The sequence below is a fragment of the Stegostoma tigrinum genome, chromosome 39 (genome assembly GCF_030684315.1).
Source record: "Stegostoma tigrinum isolate sSteTig4 chromosome 39, sSteTig4.hap1, whole genome shotgun sequence".
Lineage (NCBI taxonomy): Eukaryota > Metazoa > Chordata > Chondrichthyes > Orectolobiformes > Stegostomatidae > Stegostoma > Stegostoma tigrinum.
In genome coordinates this window covers 6,932,578-6,952,274 of record NC_081392.1, presented here as the reverse complement: position 1 = coordinate 6,952,274, position 19,697 = coordinate 6,932,578, and the positions used below count along the sequence as shown (strand labels likewise).

The 19,697-nt window shown below is 40.4% G+C and overlaps 1 protein-coding gene across 8 annotated transcripts in view; it reads left to right on the top strand.

Annotated features, from left to right (window-relative positions):
- LOC125447648 (sodium/calcium exchanger 3-like) overlaps positions 1 to 9,226 on the top strand; it is a 349,017-nt gene extending 339,791 nt beyond the window's left edge. For all 8 annotated transcript variants that reach the window (XM_048522235.2, XM_048522237.2, XM_048522234.2 and 5 more), the window contains one exon: positions 8,082 to 9,226. In XM_048522235.2, the coding sequence (XP_048378192.1) occupies positions 8,082 to 8,458 (377 nt within the window). In that variant the 3' untranslated portion in view covers positions 8,459 to 9,226. The remainder of the gene's footprint in view (positions 1 to 8,081) is intronic.
- Positions 9,227 to 19,697: the final 10,471 nt, after the last annotated feature.

Sequence of the window (19,697 nt, the reverse complement as noted above, 5' to 3'; positions counted from 1 at the left end):
AGAACTCAACATAATTATAATTACACAGCTCTTCTTCAAGTAATTTCACATTTTGATACCTGTGACAAATTCTACTATAGCAGCTGAGACGATCCATGACATTGTGAAACCAACGATAAGATTGTAAAAGTCAATTTGCTCTCTCTTCTGTTATTAACAAATTCTTAAAAAAATGACAGTCTCTACACTTTTATCAAAAACGAATCAGTTTTATTCTTGGACTATAACCTGTGTATTACACTTTTTAAAAATCAATCCATTAATTTTTGAGATATATTGCTTAAACACAGACTAAAAGCGAGGAATAAAATTATTACCTCCACCGATTTTTAGTGGCAAAGGTAAAAGCAGAAGTCCTAATGCTAATCCCTGGAGAAATGCAGTATGCACATTCCTCAAGCCCGAAATACAGCTTTTGCACTGTGTTCTTTGTCACAGTCAACTCAATATCCACATTGCTACTATCTCTTTATTCCATGGGTTTCATCCTTTCTGGAAGCCTTTTCTGGAAACCTGCCGACACTGAAGGCGCAAAAGCTTCAAGGTAAGTGAGGTAGAAAGTGCCCCAAGAAGGAACAGTCATTCCAACTTCTTAAAATTTAATGTTAATTAATAACACGAGTATCTGGGTCATCTTTGTACATACAAATACGTGAGTTAGGAGCAAAAGTAGGCCATTATGCCCCTCAGACCTGATCCACCATTCAGCATCATCTCATTGCTTTGTCTATGGTCTCAACTCCACCATCCTGTCTACCTCAAAACCCTTTTAATCCCTTGACTGCCAAGAATCTGTATACCTCTGCTTTTCAGAAAGAAAATTTCATAGACCTATAGAACCTCCAAGAGAAAAAAAAACTCAATTCAGCCATAAATAGCAGACTACTTATTTTTAACCTGCATTAATCTTGTCAAGACCCCGCAGAATTTTACATGTTTCAATAAGACCACTTCTCACTGTTCTAAGTTCCAATAGATAAGAGGCTCAAGGTTTACTCATAAGATGACTACGCCTTTCCTCATTGTACGAGGTAGAAGGTGGTGCACTGCTGCTGCTCTAAAAAGGTAGTTAGGGATGAACTTTGAGCTTGCCTGGACCACTGGTCCCCTGGTCTGCTATCAGACTTCCTCCTGACACTTGGCCAGCCTCTGGTAACGTTAGCACCTTGCAGAATATTCCAGAAGGCTCTGACAGCAGACAAAAGCAAAATATTGCAGCTGCTTGAAAGCTGAATTTAAAACTAAAGAAAAGTGCTGGAGGTCCTCAGCAGGTCCGGCAGCATCTGTGAACAGACATGGAGTTAATGTTTTAGGTCAAGGCGACTTTTCATCAGAACTGAGGAAAAATTGGAATGTGAGTGGTTTTGAGCCAGGGAGGAGTTTGGGAAGGGAACAAGAAGAACAAAAGGGAGTCCATGTGAGGGTGGGAGACTCTTGTCCCCTAAATAACAAAAGGTTTCAAGATATATAAGCCAAAGAGAGTGGTATTGGGTGTAAGTAAAGAAAAAAAAGTCCAGTTGAGGTGTGAATGACAGGGTAGCAACCTTCTGAATGCAAAGTGAAGGGCTAAAGAAAAATAAGTAATACATAACTCATTAAACAAAAATCAAACAACATAGAGGTGGGGTTTATGATCTAGAAATGTTGAACTCAGCATTGAGTCCTGAATGTGGCAGAGTGCAAGTCAAAATATTGGGTACTGTTCCTTGAGCTTGCATCGAGCATCATTGGAATAACGTAGAGGCTGAGGACAGAGAAGTCAGAGGGGGAGCAAGGTGGGTACTTGAAATGACCATCGGTCATGCTAATAGACTTGGAGGATGTGTTCTGTAAAGTGATCTCCCAGTCTGCATTCATATTCCTAATGCAGAGAAGACCAGATCATGAATAATGAATGTGGCAATTACATTGAAATAAGTCTAAGTAAATCAATGTTTCAGTTGGCAGGAGTGTTTGGGGCGTTGGATGGTGAGAAGGGAGAAGGAAAAGTAGATTTTGCATGTTAGGCTTGAATGGAAAGGTGTCTTAGGGAAGGGAGAGGATGTTCATTGAGAGTGGACCAGGGTGTTGCAGGAAAATGGTTTCCTTGGAAGGCTGAAAGGGAACATGTATTGGACGGTGGCATCTTGCCGCTGTCAGCAAATGTGGTGGAAGAAGATCCTTTGATCATGGAAACTGCTAGGATCGAAGGTGAGGATTTAGGGGAACCTATTATGGTTCTCAGAGAGAGACAAAGGGGTGAGAACAACAGCACATGAAATAGACTGGACATTGTTTTCTTTGATATGTGGGATTCCTCAGCTAGGGACAAAAGAGGACACGTTGGACGTGCTAGCATGGAAGTTTGCATTATTTGAAGAGATGTGACAGAGGTGGAGAAACTAGGATGGTGGAATGAAGTCCTTAAAGAAGCAATGTGTGATTTCTCAGATAGCAAAGCAGTCTATTTCCAAGTGCAATAAGATCTGGACAACATCCAGACTTGGGCAGACAAGTGAAAATTAACCTTCATGCCACACAAGTGTCAGGCAATGACCATATCCAACAAGAAATAATCTAACCATTGCCCCCTGATATTCCAATCACTGAATACATCTGTATCAATATCCAGGTAGGTAAGCAATGGCCAGATTCTGAACTTGACAAGTCATACAAGTACTGTGGCTGCAACAGCAAGTCAGAAACTTGAAACCCTGCATTTCACTTTCAAATTCCCCAAAGCTTGTCAGAGTTATACAGCATGGAAACAAACCCTACAGTTGAACTTTTTTGTGCTGATGAGACATCCCACTCTAACCTAGTTCCATTTGCCAGCATTTGGCTCATATCCCTCGAAACCCTTCCTACTTATATGCTCTTGCAGATGCCTTTTAAATGTTGTAACTGTACCTGCCTCCACCATTTCCTCTGGCAGCTCATTCCATACATGCACAAGGCACAAGTCAGGAATATGATCGAATACTCCACACCCGTCTGGCAGTTGTAGCTCTGGCATCACTCAAAAAGCTCAACTCCATCCAGGACAAAGCAGCCTGCTTAATTGGCAACACATCTTCAAACATCCCTCTCTCCAACACACCACAGTAGCAGTGTGCACTACAGAAATTCACCAAGGCTTGTCAGACAGCACCTTCAAAAACCATGGACCTCTACCGTCTAGGACAAAAGCAGATCATACACGGGATCACGAACATCTGCAAGTTCCTCAACAAGTAATTTGCCACTCTGACTTGGAAATATATTACTTTTCCGGCAGTTTTGTTGCCTCAAACTCCTGGAACGCTCTCACTAACAATGTTGTCAGTGTACCTACATGTAACGATTCAAGAAGGCAGCTCATCTCATCAGCACCTACTCAAGTGTGACTGAGGATGAGCAGTAAATACTGGATCAGACATGAACACCCACATTCCATGAATGAATTTTTTAAAAGAGAAAATGACATAGAGAATCAGAAGACTCACATATGTAGGGAGAAAGAGAGTGGACAAGGGGAGAAAATAAGTATTTGGATAGGAATAAGCTGAAATGGGTTGAAATAATGGGTTGAAATAATGGGTTGAAGATCAACTTCAGCTTATTGGTTTTGGGGAAGAGTTAGAAGTTGTCTGGTTGGAGGTCCATGAGGTTGGAAGCTGAAGAAGGAAAATCTTCAGACTAGTTGAGATCAGTTACAATCTTGATATTTGATAGGGTCATGATCCAAAGATAGACAGGAGGAAGTGGTGGAGATTTGACATTTCGCTAGTGCTAGATAGAGGCCAGTACAACAGTCAACGTCAGCACCTCCCTTTCAGCAGATTCAATGATGATGTTAGAGTTGGATCTGACAGAACACAGTGTAGCGTGTTCAGAGGGAAGTAGGCTAGAGTGAGTGATGGGCACAGAAAAATTGAGACAGTTGATGTCATACCAGTTCTTGTTGTACGTATCTAGAGAGATTAAAATTTTGGAAGGAGGAGTCTCAGTGAAGGGGATAATGAAAGGATCTGTTAAGCAGGGGCAAATCTCCACATGAAGTAAGTGGGCTTGAGGCAGAGGCGAATGAAGAAAAGCTCAGCATTATGTGAAGCTCAAAATTTGATTTGGGACACATGGGATGTGCAATGAAACTGAGAACAAAGTATGGAATTATCATGAATTCCTGGCATTGCTGACAAAGGGTGAAATTTGTTAGTAAATGCACTGAAGTGCAGGGAAGTGGAGGAAGGATCTGAAGGGGTGTTGGTGTCCACTAGTTTGTAGAATTTAATTGGTGTTTAATTATTTGAATTGCTGCTTGACGTAGGTGGGAAAGACTGCCACCTTCCCATCCTACCTGTAGGAAACTTGCAAGGTGGAATGAGGAAACCTACATGCCAGCTGACAATATGCAAGAATCTGATCTGTCATCATAGGACCTAAAACTCTGGCTCCTGATGGTTTTTAGCTGCAGCAGGCATTAAATGTTTGATCAATTCCCCACAATTTCCAGACTGTCTCAATTGAGTTGGATGAAATTGGAGATGTTTTAATCTCAGCATCTGTGGAAAAAAAAAGTGCGGCCTAACGGCTGACACAGAAAAGAATTGAAAAATGTTGCCAGGAGAACAACCCAGCAACAAAGTTCTAGAACTGGTGTTTCATGCAAGGAAAAGGAACAATATGTTATAGAATATTCTCCTCTAAAAACAAAACAGGTCAATAGGCTTGGGAAAAGAAAATTACAGAGTAAATGATCCACAGAGCTCGGTGGACCTGAACATAGCTCAGGAAGAACTTACAGTTTGAAATATCAAGTCACTAACTCAGATAGGCGTGGAACACAATACACCCATATGACCTTAAATTATTTTGTGTCAAATCATCCCAGCAATTAATGTTTGGGTTAACTGTGCATTTCGGCCTCAAGAAGAAACAACCCATTTCAGTCCTTTGTATGCACGAAGAAAATATGAAGAAAGCTGCAAGTGGGAACCAGGATCTTTTACACGTCAGAGCTAATATCTTTGTTATCTGTTTCTTATCTCCCTATTCAAATGCAGACAGTTTGAAACTCAAAGGTTTTTGTCAACTCATGAAACCAGTCGGGTCCACTGTCCGTGTATGTGAATGATGAATGCAAAGGTGTGAACATAAATTTTAAGCGTGCAGCCCTCACATTCCATTTTTCCTCACTCATGGGTCTGGTCAGCAAATTTCAGAAAGATGACATAAGAAAGAAAATTAGGCCATTAGGTCCCTCCTACCTACCCCAACAATCAACAGGATTATGGTTTATTTGTCCTGGGCCTCACTTACTCTTTTGTGCCAACTCAGCACAGCCATCAATTCTTTGATATTTCAAAAAGCTATTCATCTTTTCTTTAAATACTTTCAGTGATCTAACCTCCATAACTGTCCAAGGTAGAGAATTCCACACATTAACTGTAATCTGGGAGAAGAAATTCCTTTGCCTTTCAGTTTTAAAATAGTGTCTCCTTATTCTGTAATTGTGTCCTCTCATTTGAGATTTTCCCAGTAGTGGATATATTTTCTCAAAATGTACCCTGTTGTACTCACTCAGAATCTTGAATGTTTCAATTAAGATCACTTCTCATTTTTTTAAACTGTAATGAATAAAGGTCTATTCTTTTAGTCATTTTTGATAAGTCAACTATTTTATCCGAGAAGTCAGCCGAGTTAATCTCTTTTGAACTGCCTACAATGCCAGTATATCCTTTTTCAATTACAGCAATCAAAACTGCAATTAGTAATGCAGGTGTGGCATCAGCAACACTTCGTACAGTTGAAACAAGACTTGCATGTTTTTAGACTTCAATCTGTCAGCAATTACTGCCAAAAATTCAATTTGCCTTCTTGATAAATTGTTGCATGTATATGCTAACTGTTTCATGCACAAGAGCACCCAGGTCCCTCTGTGCTGCTGACTCTCTCTCCATTTAAATAATAGTCCGCCTATTGATTCTTCCTAAGAAAGTGCATGATCTCACACTTCCTTATCTTAAATTCCCTCTACCATGTCTTCACCTGCTCACTCAATCTCATTTCCAGATTCCCTTGCAGATTCCTTATGCCTTCATTTATTTTTGTATCATGAACAAATTTGGATACGTTACACCCTGTCCCCTCTTCCAAGTCACTAATAGTGATAATAAATAATTAAGGCCCTAATGATCCTTGTTGCAGTCCGCTAGTTTCATATTTCCAACCAAAAAAGCTGATCCATTAATCTCAACTCTCTCTTCTGTGTGTTATTTCAGAAAGAAATACAATTCCAAATCACTAAATCAATAGTTTTAGTAAGCAAGCAATTAACAAAACTGACCATTAAAAATCAACAAGCAGCGGAGCTAATTAATAAAATTCATTTTGCCCTTTCAGTTAAGAAGCAGAGCTAGAGAACTCCAGACACACATACAAGTCCTTACTACATGATGAGGACCAGCGTCAAACTAAAGAGTTGGGTTTAACTAACACCGACCTTGCATTCATCTTTGTTGGCAACATTCAGAGCTGAGTTTGGCAGACTTGATACAAAACTGGGGGTTGAAAACAGGTAGCATTTCTCCTCTCCCAGCCTAATCTGTGGATAGGTGTTTAGGGAGAAGAGGAAAGATGGGTGTGTTTGGCTCACTTTCAGATTTCAAACACTCCCTTTTCTACTTGCGTGCATTCTCTCTTCTCCCACCAACGTACTCATACCCTTACTCCCTCGCACACATTCTTCTTCCACCTCCCTACATTCTACTCTCCCTCCCTCATATGCTCACTATCTGTCCCTTCCTCCTTCACACAGTCCCCTTCCCCCGCCCTCCCCTTGTGACGCTGTGGGTTTGGAAGCCACTTTGTTATCTTGACAGCCTCATTCAGGGATGTATCATGTGCTGGGACCCCTGACTCACTTCCTACCTTGGAGACTGTCCCTGCACCTGCACAGCAGACACAACTATTCTCTCACTGTTTCTTGCTTGACCACATAGCAGACTCACTTTTCTGGCCACTGTTCCTGCTGCACAGACCTCAGGCGGAATGAATCAGGTTGGTGCTCCTGTGCAGGATAGAACTCATTGTTGGGTGGATTGTGGCCAATGGGCCACCTATTGGCCAAGCTTGTTATTAAACTCCCTAATCACAACAGCAGAAGCATCAATTTTTTTTTTCAATGAGCATTTATCTGCACTTCAGTAGCCAAGATCAGTTGCTTTTTCTTAGCCATATATCGTAACCTGCAACCTTCTCCAAGTAAGAAATTAAAGAACTTGCATTTACACAGAACTTTATACAACCTTAGGCCACAGCACATTGGCTCAGATCTTACAGTCTCGGGATCATTGGAGGCAGGAGATATGACTCAAGATGCACAATGGGACGTTCTCAAATAAAGTCTTACCTGTGCCCCCTCCAACCAAATTAGAAGCAAAGTATTGTGGTGATCTGAAATAAAGGCAGAAAGTGCAGGAAAAAAAACTATTGAGGTCTAGCAGCACCTGTGGACAAAGAAACAAAAGGATTTTGGTTAAAGGGCAACAGGGTGGTAAGGTTTTTTTAAACATGTTTTGCATCTGATAAGACTTCTTCAGAACTGACCTGATTGGTCCTCAACCTGACAACCCTGCCTGACTCAACTATCTATTCACCCAGATGCAACCCTGTCTATTAACTGCACCCGAGCCCATTCTCCCGTTTAAGAAGATTCATACTGGATGTGTAAACCTGCTTTCGAGCAACTTGTGCAATAAAAATGGATGCAGCTTACCTCCCTGCCAACCCTACCTTGCTATGGTAGAGCTTTCTTCTTGGGACTGTATTCTCCATGTTTCTGAGGAAATCAAAATCAGAATTCCAAAGTAACAGAGTGGCAATCTGATGGTGATTGCTGCCTCACATAAAATCCAGGCCATTTTGGAAATTAGCTGCTATGTTTTCCTGAATTACAACAGTGATCACACTTCGAAATATTTAATTAACTGTGAACTGTTTACAGTATGTAATTGTGTACATGGAGACATTATACATCTTTATTTTCGTGGAAGTAGATATTATTGCAAAAAGTGAAATGTGATGAAACTAATGGAGATATCTCTCTGGTATTTTTCCAGATACCTTTGCCAGCAAAGTTGCAGCATTACAAGACCAATATGCAGATGCCTCCATTGGGAATGTGACAGGAAGCAATGCTGTAAATGTGTTCCTAGGTATTGGAGTCGCTTGGTCTGTTGCTGCCATCTACTGGGCTACTAAGGGGAAAGAGTTTAAAGTAGATCCTGGCACACTGGCCTTTTCAGTCACACTTTTTACCATCTTTGCCTTTGTTGCCATCAGTGTACTCCTGTACAGAAGACGGTCACACATAGGCGGTGAGCTTGGAGGCACACGGCGTGGCAAGATTCTGACCTGCATCATGTTTGTCAGCCTTTGGTTGTTGTATGTTGTGTTTTCGGCCCTGGAGGCTTACTGCCATATAAAGGGTTTCTAAGACTGGGGAGCTTTTTAGTGCTTACAAAGAGTAAGCTCCTCCTGCAGCTGCTAAAGAGATCGAGAGGCAGCCCAATGCATTCCAATCCCAGATCAAGCCACTTTTTCATCAGAGAACATAAAGACAAACTTTACTGGCAAAGAAAAATAAAAGGCAAAATCCAGCTGTTAAGTTGTATGCCTTGTAAAAAGGTTCTAATATTTGGTTGTAGCCAGCAACCAAAATATCTTCAAGAAATCAACCGCAAAAGGTTTTTTATTCAAATGGATTTAGACTTTTTTACATTGACAAACTGAGCTTGCTGCATTACAAGTATTAAGAAAATTTGTTAGCCAGCCATTGAAAAATGATGTTTTGGCAATGTATTGGACAACAGGCCGGCAACATTGGCCCACCAGATATATGTCTTTACTTGTACAGTTGTTGCTATGCATCTCACTGAGTACGCTGTTGCAATAGCTGTTAATTTACTTTGAACAGAAACAAGGTAAATCGTGGCACTGGAGTGAAGTAATTTGAGAAAATTGGCAAATTCCATGCATTATGTTTGTTATATATGTGCAGTTGTCATTGATTAGGTCAACTTTTATTTATCCTGATGTAAACCCTGGAGTACAAGTAGCATCTTGAACACAATTTTGTTTGCAGGAGTGACAAATACACCAACCCAACTTTTCCTAAACCTGAGGATCAGTGTAAAATCCAAATTCACGCTAACTTTTCCTGTGGTGAATTTCATTGCTCTATTATGCATTTATTAAAGCTGCTGCACCTACAAATAATTTACTGGAAATGTCTTGTTTTTCATCTTCTAAACATCCAGTGTTCAGATTAGACTGCATCATTTTGGAAAATATGTTTCAAAATATCATCTCCTATACCTTCGGTAAGTGAAACAATCAGAGGCAAAACTGGTCTATTTTACAGGTTCTTTGCTCAGTATTACTCATTATTCTTAACTAACATTGAAAAGTTAAATTTAAAGGTGGTAGGACTGAAGATCGGCTGACACACAGAGTGGTTATAAGCAGAATACATCTAAAATGAAAATGGAAGATGGAAACTTGGTGCAATTCTGAATATAGTACAAAGGAAGGGAGATGGCTTTTTGCCTCCCATATTTGTTCATGTTACAAATAAAAATTAACCACCACTTAACCTGATCAAATAATTAGTTTAAAGGCTAAAATCTTTAAACACTTGCATATTTTTATTAGACAAAGTGATAAAAGAACGACAGTACAAGTGGAGTGCAGCACCGCAGCATGTGAGAGTTTGCGGATAGCTCAAGTGTTCCTGGATAACCACAGGAGGAATTTCTTCACTTGATATTTGGAATGCTGTATCCTGGATGGCCCTGGAATCTCAGTCATTGACTACATTTAAGACAGAGATTAATAGATTTATAGTTATTCATAACATACTGGGATATGGGAAAAGTGCAGGAAAATGGTATTGAAACAGAGGATCAGGCATGACCCTTAAACACACATATAAATACACTGTCACACACAGACCCTTAAACACACATATAAATAGTGTCATACACAGACCCATAAATACACATATAAATACACTGACACACAGACCCATAAATACACATATAAATACACTGACACACAGACCTTAAGCACACATATAAATACACTGTCACACACAGACCCACAAACACACATATAAATACATTGACACACACAGACCCTTAAACACACATATAAATACAGGTCGGAGGATGGTCTGCTCTGTTTCAATGTTGCAATCTCCAACAAGTGTGCACCTTAAGGAACTCCAGTTCAGAGTTGCTGAGATGGAGACTAAACAGCACATGTTACAGGGAAATGAGGAAGAGGAGAGTTACCTGAACACTTTGATCCAGGAGGCAATCAAATTTTGTTAGGATAGGAAATGTATAGGTTGGTTATGATCATGATCAGGAGGATGTGACTGCATGTTAGGCAGGTAAAGTTATTCCAAGGTCTTACCTCTTGGTAGAGGTTCTTGTTGCTAATCTGGACGAGGACTAATCTGCAGTGAAAGTGAAACTGACCGTTGACACAGGTGTCCATTCAAATGTAGGTGAAAAGGAACACGGTATTGATAATGAGCAGTACAGGCAGAGAAATAAATACTGTTTTCTACAACTGTTTGTTAACAAATTCTAACAAAAAGACAGAAAAAAACATAGATTTTCTTCACATGGGGAGTTTATTGACTAATCCAGTCCAACAGTTCTCTCATTCATTCCCAACTATTTCATTGTGACTCCAACCCACACTATGCCACCTCCAAATTCCATGCTCTATGCGACACCAGCCCACGCCATGCTGCTCCCCAGAGCCACACTCCAAGCAGAAGCAACAATTCTGTTCCAGGATTCACTGTCCCAACTATTTCATTGTTAATATATTAAGCCAACATATTTTCAGATGAACTGTTCACAGACTCCTTTACACACATCTGGAGTAGGTAGAACATGAATCTGGCCCTCCTGGCTCACCGGTAGGGGCACTACCATTGTGCAACAAAAGCTCTTGTATAATCATACACCAACTGACAGCTACCACCTGTTTCCCTTCTACCCTTAATTACTTGTTAGACTAACACTGTAAATGGGAGCTTTAAAAGTTGTTTTTGATCTTGGCACGCTACAGCTAGAAAAACAATTGAGTGGGAGAGAAAGGATCCAGCTGTCATGGTCAATGTGGGAACTAATGGCAGGATTAGGATGGAAGTTCGACTTGAGAGGTTAAAGTTCAAAATCATAAGCAAACCTCTAGATTACAACAGGTGATCTGCGCAAACTGGTGTAGGGCTAAACAGATCTTAAATTTTAATGTGCACTCAAAAGATTGGTGTGGGAGATAGGCTTTGATTAATGGGCCACTGGCATTAGTACTGAGGAATGAGGGAGCTGTTCCAATGGGTCTGGCTCTATTTAAAGTGAGATGGGACCAGTGTCTTAATGAGACATAAGATATGGTTATACACTAAAAAGGGAGAACAGAGTTGATGAGTACATTCAAAACAGGAAGAATTATTACAATGAAGTGAAAGGTAGAAGTCCTCAGAGTATTGAAGCAATTTTGAGTAAAAATAAGCATTGTATAAAGCTTAAGAGTGATAATTTCATCACTGAAGAAGACCAAATTAGGAAAACTAATAAAAACTTAAATAAGAGATTCCCTATCTGAAAGTATAAGGGATTTATAACTGTATGGATAAGTTAGCAGCAGAGAACAGGTTTACAAGAATGCTACCTGGACCACGGGCATTCAACTATGAGGAGAGATGACACAAATTAGGTCTTCATTCCATACAATTTAGAAGTGGAAGGATGATCTAATCAAGGTCTTCAGGATATTAACAGGGAAAGACAGGCTAGATAAAGACAACCTATTTCCACTAACTGAAGATTTTAGAATGAGGGAGCATAGAATGTAACGTTCAGACCTTTCAGGAGAGATGTTGAAAGCATTTGAACCTGAAAAGAGTAGTAGATTCTTTGGAACTTTCTTCCTCAAACAACAGGAATTGCTAATTCAATTGTTCAATTTGAATCTAAGTAACGTTATATAGGGATGTAAACTCAAGGTAGGCAAATGAACTTAGGCTATAGATCAACCATGATCTTACTGAGTAGTGGAGCAGGCTTGAAGGGCTGAACGGCTTATTTCTATTACAAAATGAATTTGATTTAAAAGCTAAAATTGAGAATTAACCATTTCTATTATTGTTGTTTTGAAAAGACATAGTAAAGACAGTTGGTGGGGAAGCAGTCACAGACCAATATACTACAAGATGATACAAAAATAGTGGTAATGAAGGTTTTTAGCTCAGAAGACAGGAAGTAGAATAAGTGTTTGGAGGAATTTATGGATAGAGTATTAATCAAGAAAGAGAAACTTATGACAAACTGTGAGAGAGTTTGATTTTCATATAGGTAGGGAAAATCAAGTCAGCAAGAGTAACAGGGGAAAAAAAAATCACAGAATGCATTTTGCATTGATTACCAAGAGAATGAAAGGTTATTGGCAGATATGGAGGAATGTAGAGTTTGGATTAAAATCAGATTAGCCATGATCTTAATGAATGGTGAAGCAGGCTCAAAAGGGTGAATGGTCTATTCTTCTCCCTGTTTTTGTGTTTGTATTTGAAGCGGTTTTTGAGAATGATATGATGAGAAAACAACTAGGGAGAGGTTACCTTAGATTTTGTTTTGTTTGCTAAAGGCAGGCTTATTTAGTGATCTCACAGTGAGCAATACTCTGGGAAATAGTGATCAGAAAATAATAAATTCCACATTCAGTTTGAGTCTAAAATATTAAATTTGAATAATGCAAATTAAAGAGGTATAAATTGGTAGATTGAGAAATTAGGTTAAATGGAATCATGGAAAGCGTAAAGAAATATTTCCTAATTCTCAACAAAGCTACTGCAGTACATGGAGAAATAAAAACTCCACAGTGAAACAAATTTGTTGTAGTTAATTAAACGGGTTAGGTTAAAAGAGCTCCTAGTATAAACAAATAGAGAAGTAAACCCAAGATTGGGAGAGTTTCGACACCAGCAGATGGAGTAGGCATTCAGTGGAATTTACTTGATACAGCAAACAATTCAGAAGTCAAATGGTATAGTGGCTTTAATTACAAGATGCTTGGACAAAAAGAGAGTCTTGCTGTAACTGTAGAGGGCTTTGGCAAGACTGTACCTGGAGTACTGTTTACAAATTGGCCCAAGGAGGTCAACTGAAAGAGTGCAACATATGATCACTACTAGATGATTTCAAGATGAGGCAATCATTCTGAGGAAAGATTGAATAGGATGGGTCTTTATTTTGCGGCATTTAGAAGAATAACAGGTTAACTATTTGAAACATATAAGATTCCAATGGGGCTTGACAGGATGGATGTTGAGAGATTTTTTCCCAGGTTAAAAAATAGGGCTCGAGGGATTGAATGCATATTCCTGTACCTGTGTTCCCAAATGGATTTGATTTAATAGCCAAAATTGGGAAATTAATATTTCTGTTACTGTCATTCTGAGAAGATATAGATATAATGAAAAATAAACAGCTGGGCCGCAGCAGTCACAGACCAAAATACTAAAGGATGATATAGTCACAATTCAAGCTCAACACCTTTAAAGCAGCACACTTGATAGGACCCCTATGCAGCACCTTCAAACTTTACTCCATTTAACGTTGATGCACTGTGGTAGCAATGTGTACCATCCACAAACTTCACTGCAGCAATTCACCAAGATTCCTTTAACAGCACCCTCCAAACCATGACCTCCAAAATGCAAACGGCAGCAGATTCATGGGAACAGCACGAACTGCAGGCTCCCTTCCATGTCCATGCCCATCCTAACATGGAACTATGGGCATGAAGGAACAGAGGGCCAAAGCTTTGGAACTGCACCCCAAACAGCAGTAAAATATGAAATCAATTATTCACACATTAAGCCAGGTCAATACAGTTGATATTGGATGCATCTGATGTGAATATGCATATACAAAGAATATGTGATAAATATATGATTTTTTTAACTATGGCATAGTCTTCCTACCGGCATAAATGGCACATTGCGTCATTTCTGCTCTCTTTCTCTTTCCAGTTTCCCACACAATTCTGAATATCAGTGTATTAGAAGCATGTGATTTTGTTGACAGGGATGCTTTTCATTAGTGAAACCTGCCATCAGCTGACAATACTACAAAGAAGGTAAGGCTCTGCATTATGACTGCAACTTTGCTGCTACAGCTCCAGTGCGTGTCTTCTATAATGCCTTCTCTGAATGGTTGAATGCTGATCATCTTTCCTGTCTAGTGATTCCTACTGCTGGCATTGTTGCCTCTGTTGTTTACCATAACAGGCTTCCTTTTTTGCATTTTCTCCTCCTGCTATTGAGATTGAAGGAATATTGGATGTATGAGACTCCCGGGTATTCAAGCAATGGAACTGTGAAGAAGGCAGACAGTCTTATGAAAACATGAGTCCACGGATTTCACCCATAGAACTGAAAAGCAGTGAGAACTTCAACTCCTTCCACTGTCCACAATCAAAACTCTCAGGATGCTAGGCATCACCCTCTTTCACTCCTTCAAGCCTCTGACCCCAATCCATACAACCTCTCCTCACATTTCACTCATCCTTGATGTTTTGAGGCTCCATGCAAACTGCAATTCTTCTGCTTCTTTCTCTCATGTCATGGGTTCAGCAAAGACAACTGCTGACTTGACAGACCTTAGGGCATCAAGGAGCCCAAGCAAAATGGAAACCGGGGGAAAACTCAGTGCTGGTTGAAATCATATCAGGCACATAGGAAGACAGTTGTGGAGGTCAGTCATCAAATTCCAAGACATCCCTACAGGAGTCACTCAGGGTAGAGTCCTCATCCCAACCATCTTCAGCTGCTTCATCTTCAGCTACTTCATCCATGACCTTCCCTTATCATAAGGTCAGAAGTGGGGATGTTTGCCGATGATGGCACAATGTTCAGCACTATTTCATAGAATTATAGAATTCCTACAGTGTGCAAACAGTCCATTTGACCCAATAAGTCCATACTAACTCTCGGAAGAGCATCCCACCCAGACTCACCCTCCAACCCTATTTCTTGTAACCTTGCATTATTTCCCCATTGTTAATCTACCTAACTTACGCATCCCTGGACACAATCGGCAATTTAGCATGGCCAATCCATTTAATCTGCACATCTTTGGACTGCGGGAGGAAACCAGAGCACCCAGAGGAAAGCCATGCTGGTATGGACAGAATGTGCAAACTCCACACAGACAATCACCCCAGGGTGAACTGAACTTAAGTCCCGTGTACAGTGAGGTAGCAGTGTTAAATAATGAGCCACCCTGCTGCCCCATTTGAGAGTCTGAGATACTGAAGCAGCTCATATTCAAATGGAATAAGATCTGGGCTATATCCAGGCTTGGGTTGATAATTGGCATAAATGTCAGGGAATGACCATGTGCAGTAAGAGACAAACTACACTGCATTGGCATTTCCAGCAATGAATCTGCCACTATTAACATCTTCGGGGTCACAACTGACAGGAAATTCAACTGGACTTGACATATAAATATGGCTACAAGAACAGGTCACAGACTATGATTACTGCAGCAAGTATCTCACCTTCTGACTCCCCATAGCTTGTCCACCATTGTAAGGCACAAGTCAAGAATACAATGGAATACTCCCCATTTTAAACTCCAACAACATTCAAGAAGCTTGTCACAATCCAGGTCAAAGCTGCGCTCTTGATTGGCACTACAGCCATTCCTTCTACCACTGATACTTAGCAGTACTGTACTATCTACAAGATGCACTGCAAAAATTCCCTAAAGGTTCATTAAACAGCCCTTCATAATCCATGGTGACTTGCATCTAGGGCAATGGCAGCAAATAATGGGAACACTACCTCCTGCAAATTCCTTTCCAAGCCACTTACCATTTGACTTGGAAATATATTACCAATTTTTTCAGTCATTGGGTCAAAATCGTGGAATTCCCTCCTTAACAGCATTGTGGGTCTATCTATAGTACACGGACTGCAGCGATTCAAGAAGGCAGCTCACCACAACCTTCTCAAGGGAAGCAAAGAATTGGCAATAATGGCTGGCACTAAGCCAACCGATGCACATCAATTTCAAATAACTGTGAACCACTTGCCATGAGACTCTCATGTGCTGCTGGCTTTATCTTGAAAACATGATGTAATTTTAAAAAAATTCACACTAATGAGTGGTCATAGCATTCAAATATAATACAAGTATGAAATGTCCAAAGGCTGGCTGAGGTATGGCACATTGCAAACACGCTACCAATCTAATCTCAGCATCTTAACTCTTTTTGGGAAATCAGCTCCTGCTTAATTCAGTCACCCTGCATGCTGCCATTCCAACTCTTCTGGACTCCATATAACCCCACCCTGAGGGCGAATGCATGTGTCTGTGCAGAAAAAAAAATGACAGTTAAATCCTCTGGAACTGCATCACTGAGAATCAGCAGTGTAAAAAGGATGATTTTAGTTACAAGTGACTGTGTGATTTTACTCATGAGACCCAGATAATTGAACTAATCTTTACTCAAATGACAAATTTCAGTTTACAGCTTATAAGAAATTCCATTAACGTTATAAATAATTAAATTCAACATCAAGTTTCAAAGCAGCTTTAGAGTGACTTAAGCCCCAATTCTAACTTACAAGGCTTCAGATATGAAACTTGTTTTATGCACCGATATCAGTCTTTATTCATCATCACACATGGTGCGTTGATGCAATCTAAATCGTAGCAAAATAGAAATAACTCATCAAAAATGCAAGTGTCTTCATCTTTGGCTTTTTTGTGCACCCTACTGGATAAGAAATGAAATCTTGTGTTAAGTATTAGTTTGACATTTGAGTACTGGTGGTCACATTGCTACATTTAAGATGATTAGCAATTTGCAATCCCCTATATTATTCACTTAGCACGTTCAAGTTGCTTTTGTACACTTCCACAGAATAATTTGACATATGTAGACTCCAGAATATAAGTGACTTAGAGATGAGATGAGAGGGCACTGGGACAACAATCGTAACTCTACTAAATGGCACGGTGGCTCAGTGGTTAGCACTGCAGCCTCACAGCGCCAGGGACCCAAGTTCGATTCCAGCCTCGGGTAACTGTCTGTGTGGAGTCTGCACATTCTCCCCGTGTCTGCGTGGGTCTCCTCCAGGTGCTCCGGTTTCCTCCCACAGTCCAAAGTTAAAACTACCAAGCACATTATAGTGGATACAAAAACAGAAGTTGGTGGAAAACCTTTGCAGGTCTGGCAGCATCTGTGAAGAAAAGAATCAGAGTTTCTGGTCTGGCGACCCTTCCTCAGAACATTGTAGCGAACCACAGACAAACATAGTAGAGGCATATTTAATCACAAATTAATACTTTCATCTGCACAATGCATTTTTTTTATAGGGGGATGCAATGTTGAAAATTTTTTAGAGGAATGCACGCTGACGGCAACAAATAACAAGCCCTTCAGCCTTTCAAGCCTGCACTGATATGCTGCCCATCATAACTAAAACCCCCCATCCTTCTGGGGATTGTATCCCTCTATTCCCATCCCATTCATTTATTTATCAAGACACCCTTTAAGAGTCACTATAGGATCTGCTTCCACTACCTCCCCTGGCAGCGGTTTCCACCATCCTCTGTTTAAAAAACTTGCCTTGTACATCACCTTTAAACCTTGCCACTCGCACCTTAAACCCGTGGGCCCTGGTAACTGATTTCTCCATCCTGGGAAAAAGCTTCTGACTGTCCAGTCTTGTAGAATCTATCAGGTCCCCACTCAACCTCCATCATTCCAATGAGAACAACCCAGGTTTCTCCAACCTCTCCTCATAGCTAATGTCCTCCATGCCAGGCAGCATCCTGGTAAATCTTTACTGTACCCTCTCCAAAGCCAACAGATCCTTCTGGTAGTGTGGCGACCAGAATTGAACACAATATTCCAAATGTGGCCTAACTAAGGTTCTATAAAGCTGCAACATTACCAGCCAATTTTTAAACCCAATACCATCGCTGATGAAGGCAAGCATGCCATATGCCTTGTTGACTACCTTTTCCACCTGCATTGCCACTTTCAGTGACCTGTGTACCTGTACACCAAGATCCCTCTGCCTATCAGTACTCTTAAGGGTTCTGCCATTTACTGTATATTTTCCATCTGGGTTAGACCTTCCAAAATGCATTACCTCACATTTTTCGGGATTAAACTCCATCTGCCATCTCTCTGCCCAAGTCACCAACTGATTTCCTGCTGTATCCTTTGATAGTCCTCACGCTTTCTGCAATTCCATCAGCCTTGTTGTCATTGGCAAACTTACTAATCAGACCAGTTACATTCTCCTCTTAATCGTATATATATATGAACAGCAAATGTCCCAGCACTGACCCTTGAGGAACGCCACAAGTCACAACCTTCCATTCAGAAATGCATCCTTCCACTGCTGTCCTCTGTCTTCTATGACTGAGCCAGTTTTTTTTAAGCCATCTTGCAAGCTCACCTCTGGCCCCATGTGACTTTACCTCCTGTATCAGACAGCCACGAGGGACCTTGTCAAAGGCCTTACTGAAGTCCAAGTAGTCAACATCCAGTGCCCTACCCTCATCGATCATCTTTGTCGCTTCCTCAAAAAACTCAACCAAGTTAATGAGACACGATTTCCCCTTCACAAAATCATGTTGTCTCTCGCTAATACCAGGTAAGAGTAAATCTTGTCTTGACAAATTCTCTAAAATAATTTCCCTACCACTAATGTAAGGCTCACTGGCCTGTAATTAGCTGGATTATCCTTGCTACCTTTCTTAAACAAACGAACAACACTAGCTATTCTCCAATCCTCTGGGGCCTCCCTGTAGCCAGTGAGGATACAAAGATTTCCCTCAAGGCCCCAGCAATTTCCTCCCTTGTCTCTCTGAGTATTCTGGAGTATATCCCATCCGGCCCTGAGGACTTGTCTACCTTAATGTTTTTCAAGGCCCCTAATACCACCTCCCTTTTGATCTCAACATAACCCAAACTATCTACACACCCTTTCCCAGACTCAACATCCACCAAGTCCTTCTCTTTGGTGAATACTGGTGCAAAGTACTCATTTAATACCTCGCCCATTTCCTAAGCATTTCCTGTGAACCATCTGAAGGGCACTAATAGGCCAAGCTAGTTTCCTCAATAGGTTTCTGTGAGCTGAAGGGGGATATTGAGCGCTCAGGATGTCAGCAGATGCAAACGCCAAGAGGTACAGTTTAAATGGTTGTAAATCAAAACATACAGCAGACATACAAGTTTCTCCATATTAATAATGCCACAAGTTTGCTAAAACACCATCTTCTCGCATCAACAATTGATATATTTCTGACAGACAAACAGAACTAGAAATTTGATTTTCTGAAGGGTCCAGACCTGAAACGTCAGCTTTCCTGCTCCTCTGATGCTGCTTGGCCTGTGTTCATCCAGCTCTACAACTTGATACCTATAAATTTGACCAATTGGCATTTTCACCATTATTTTAAAGATGAGATTGTAAGAACAGTGAAAGAAAAAGCTAGGATTCCATTTTTGGAATTACTTAAGAAATTGCTCCAAATTTTTAAATTATGTTTAAACAGCATGGAAAAGATATTTGTTAAAGAAAGTAACAAACCTTTGAGCGAATCACTTCTCCGAGCAATGAA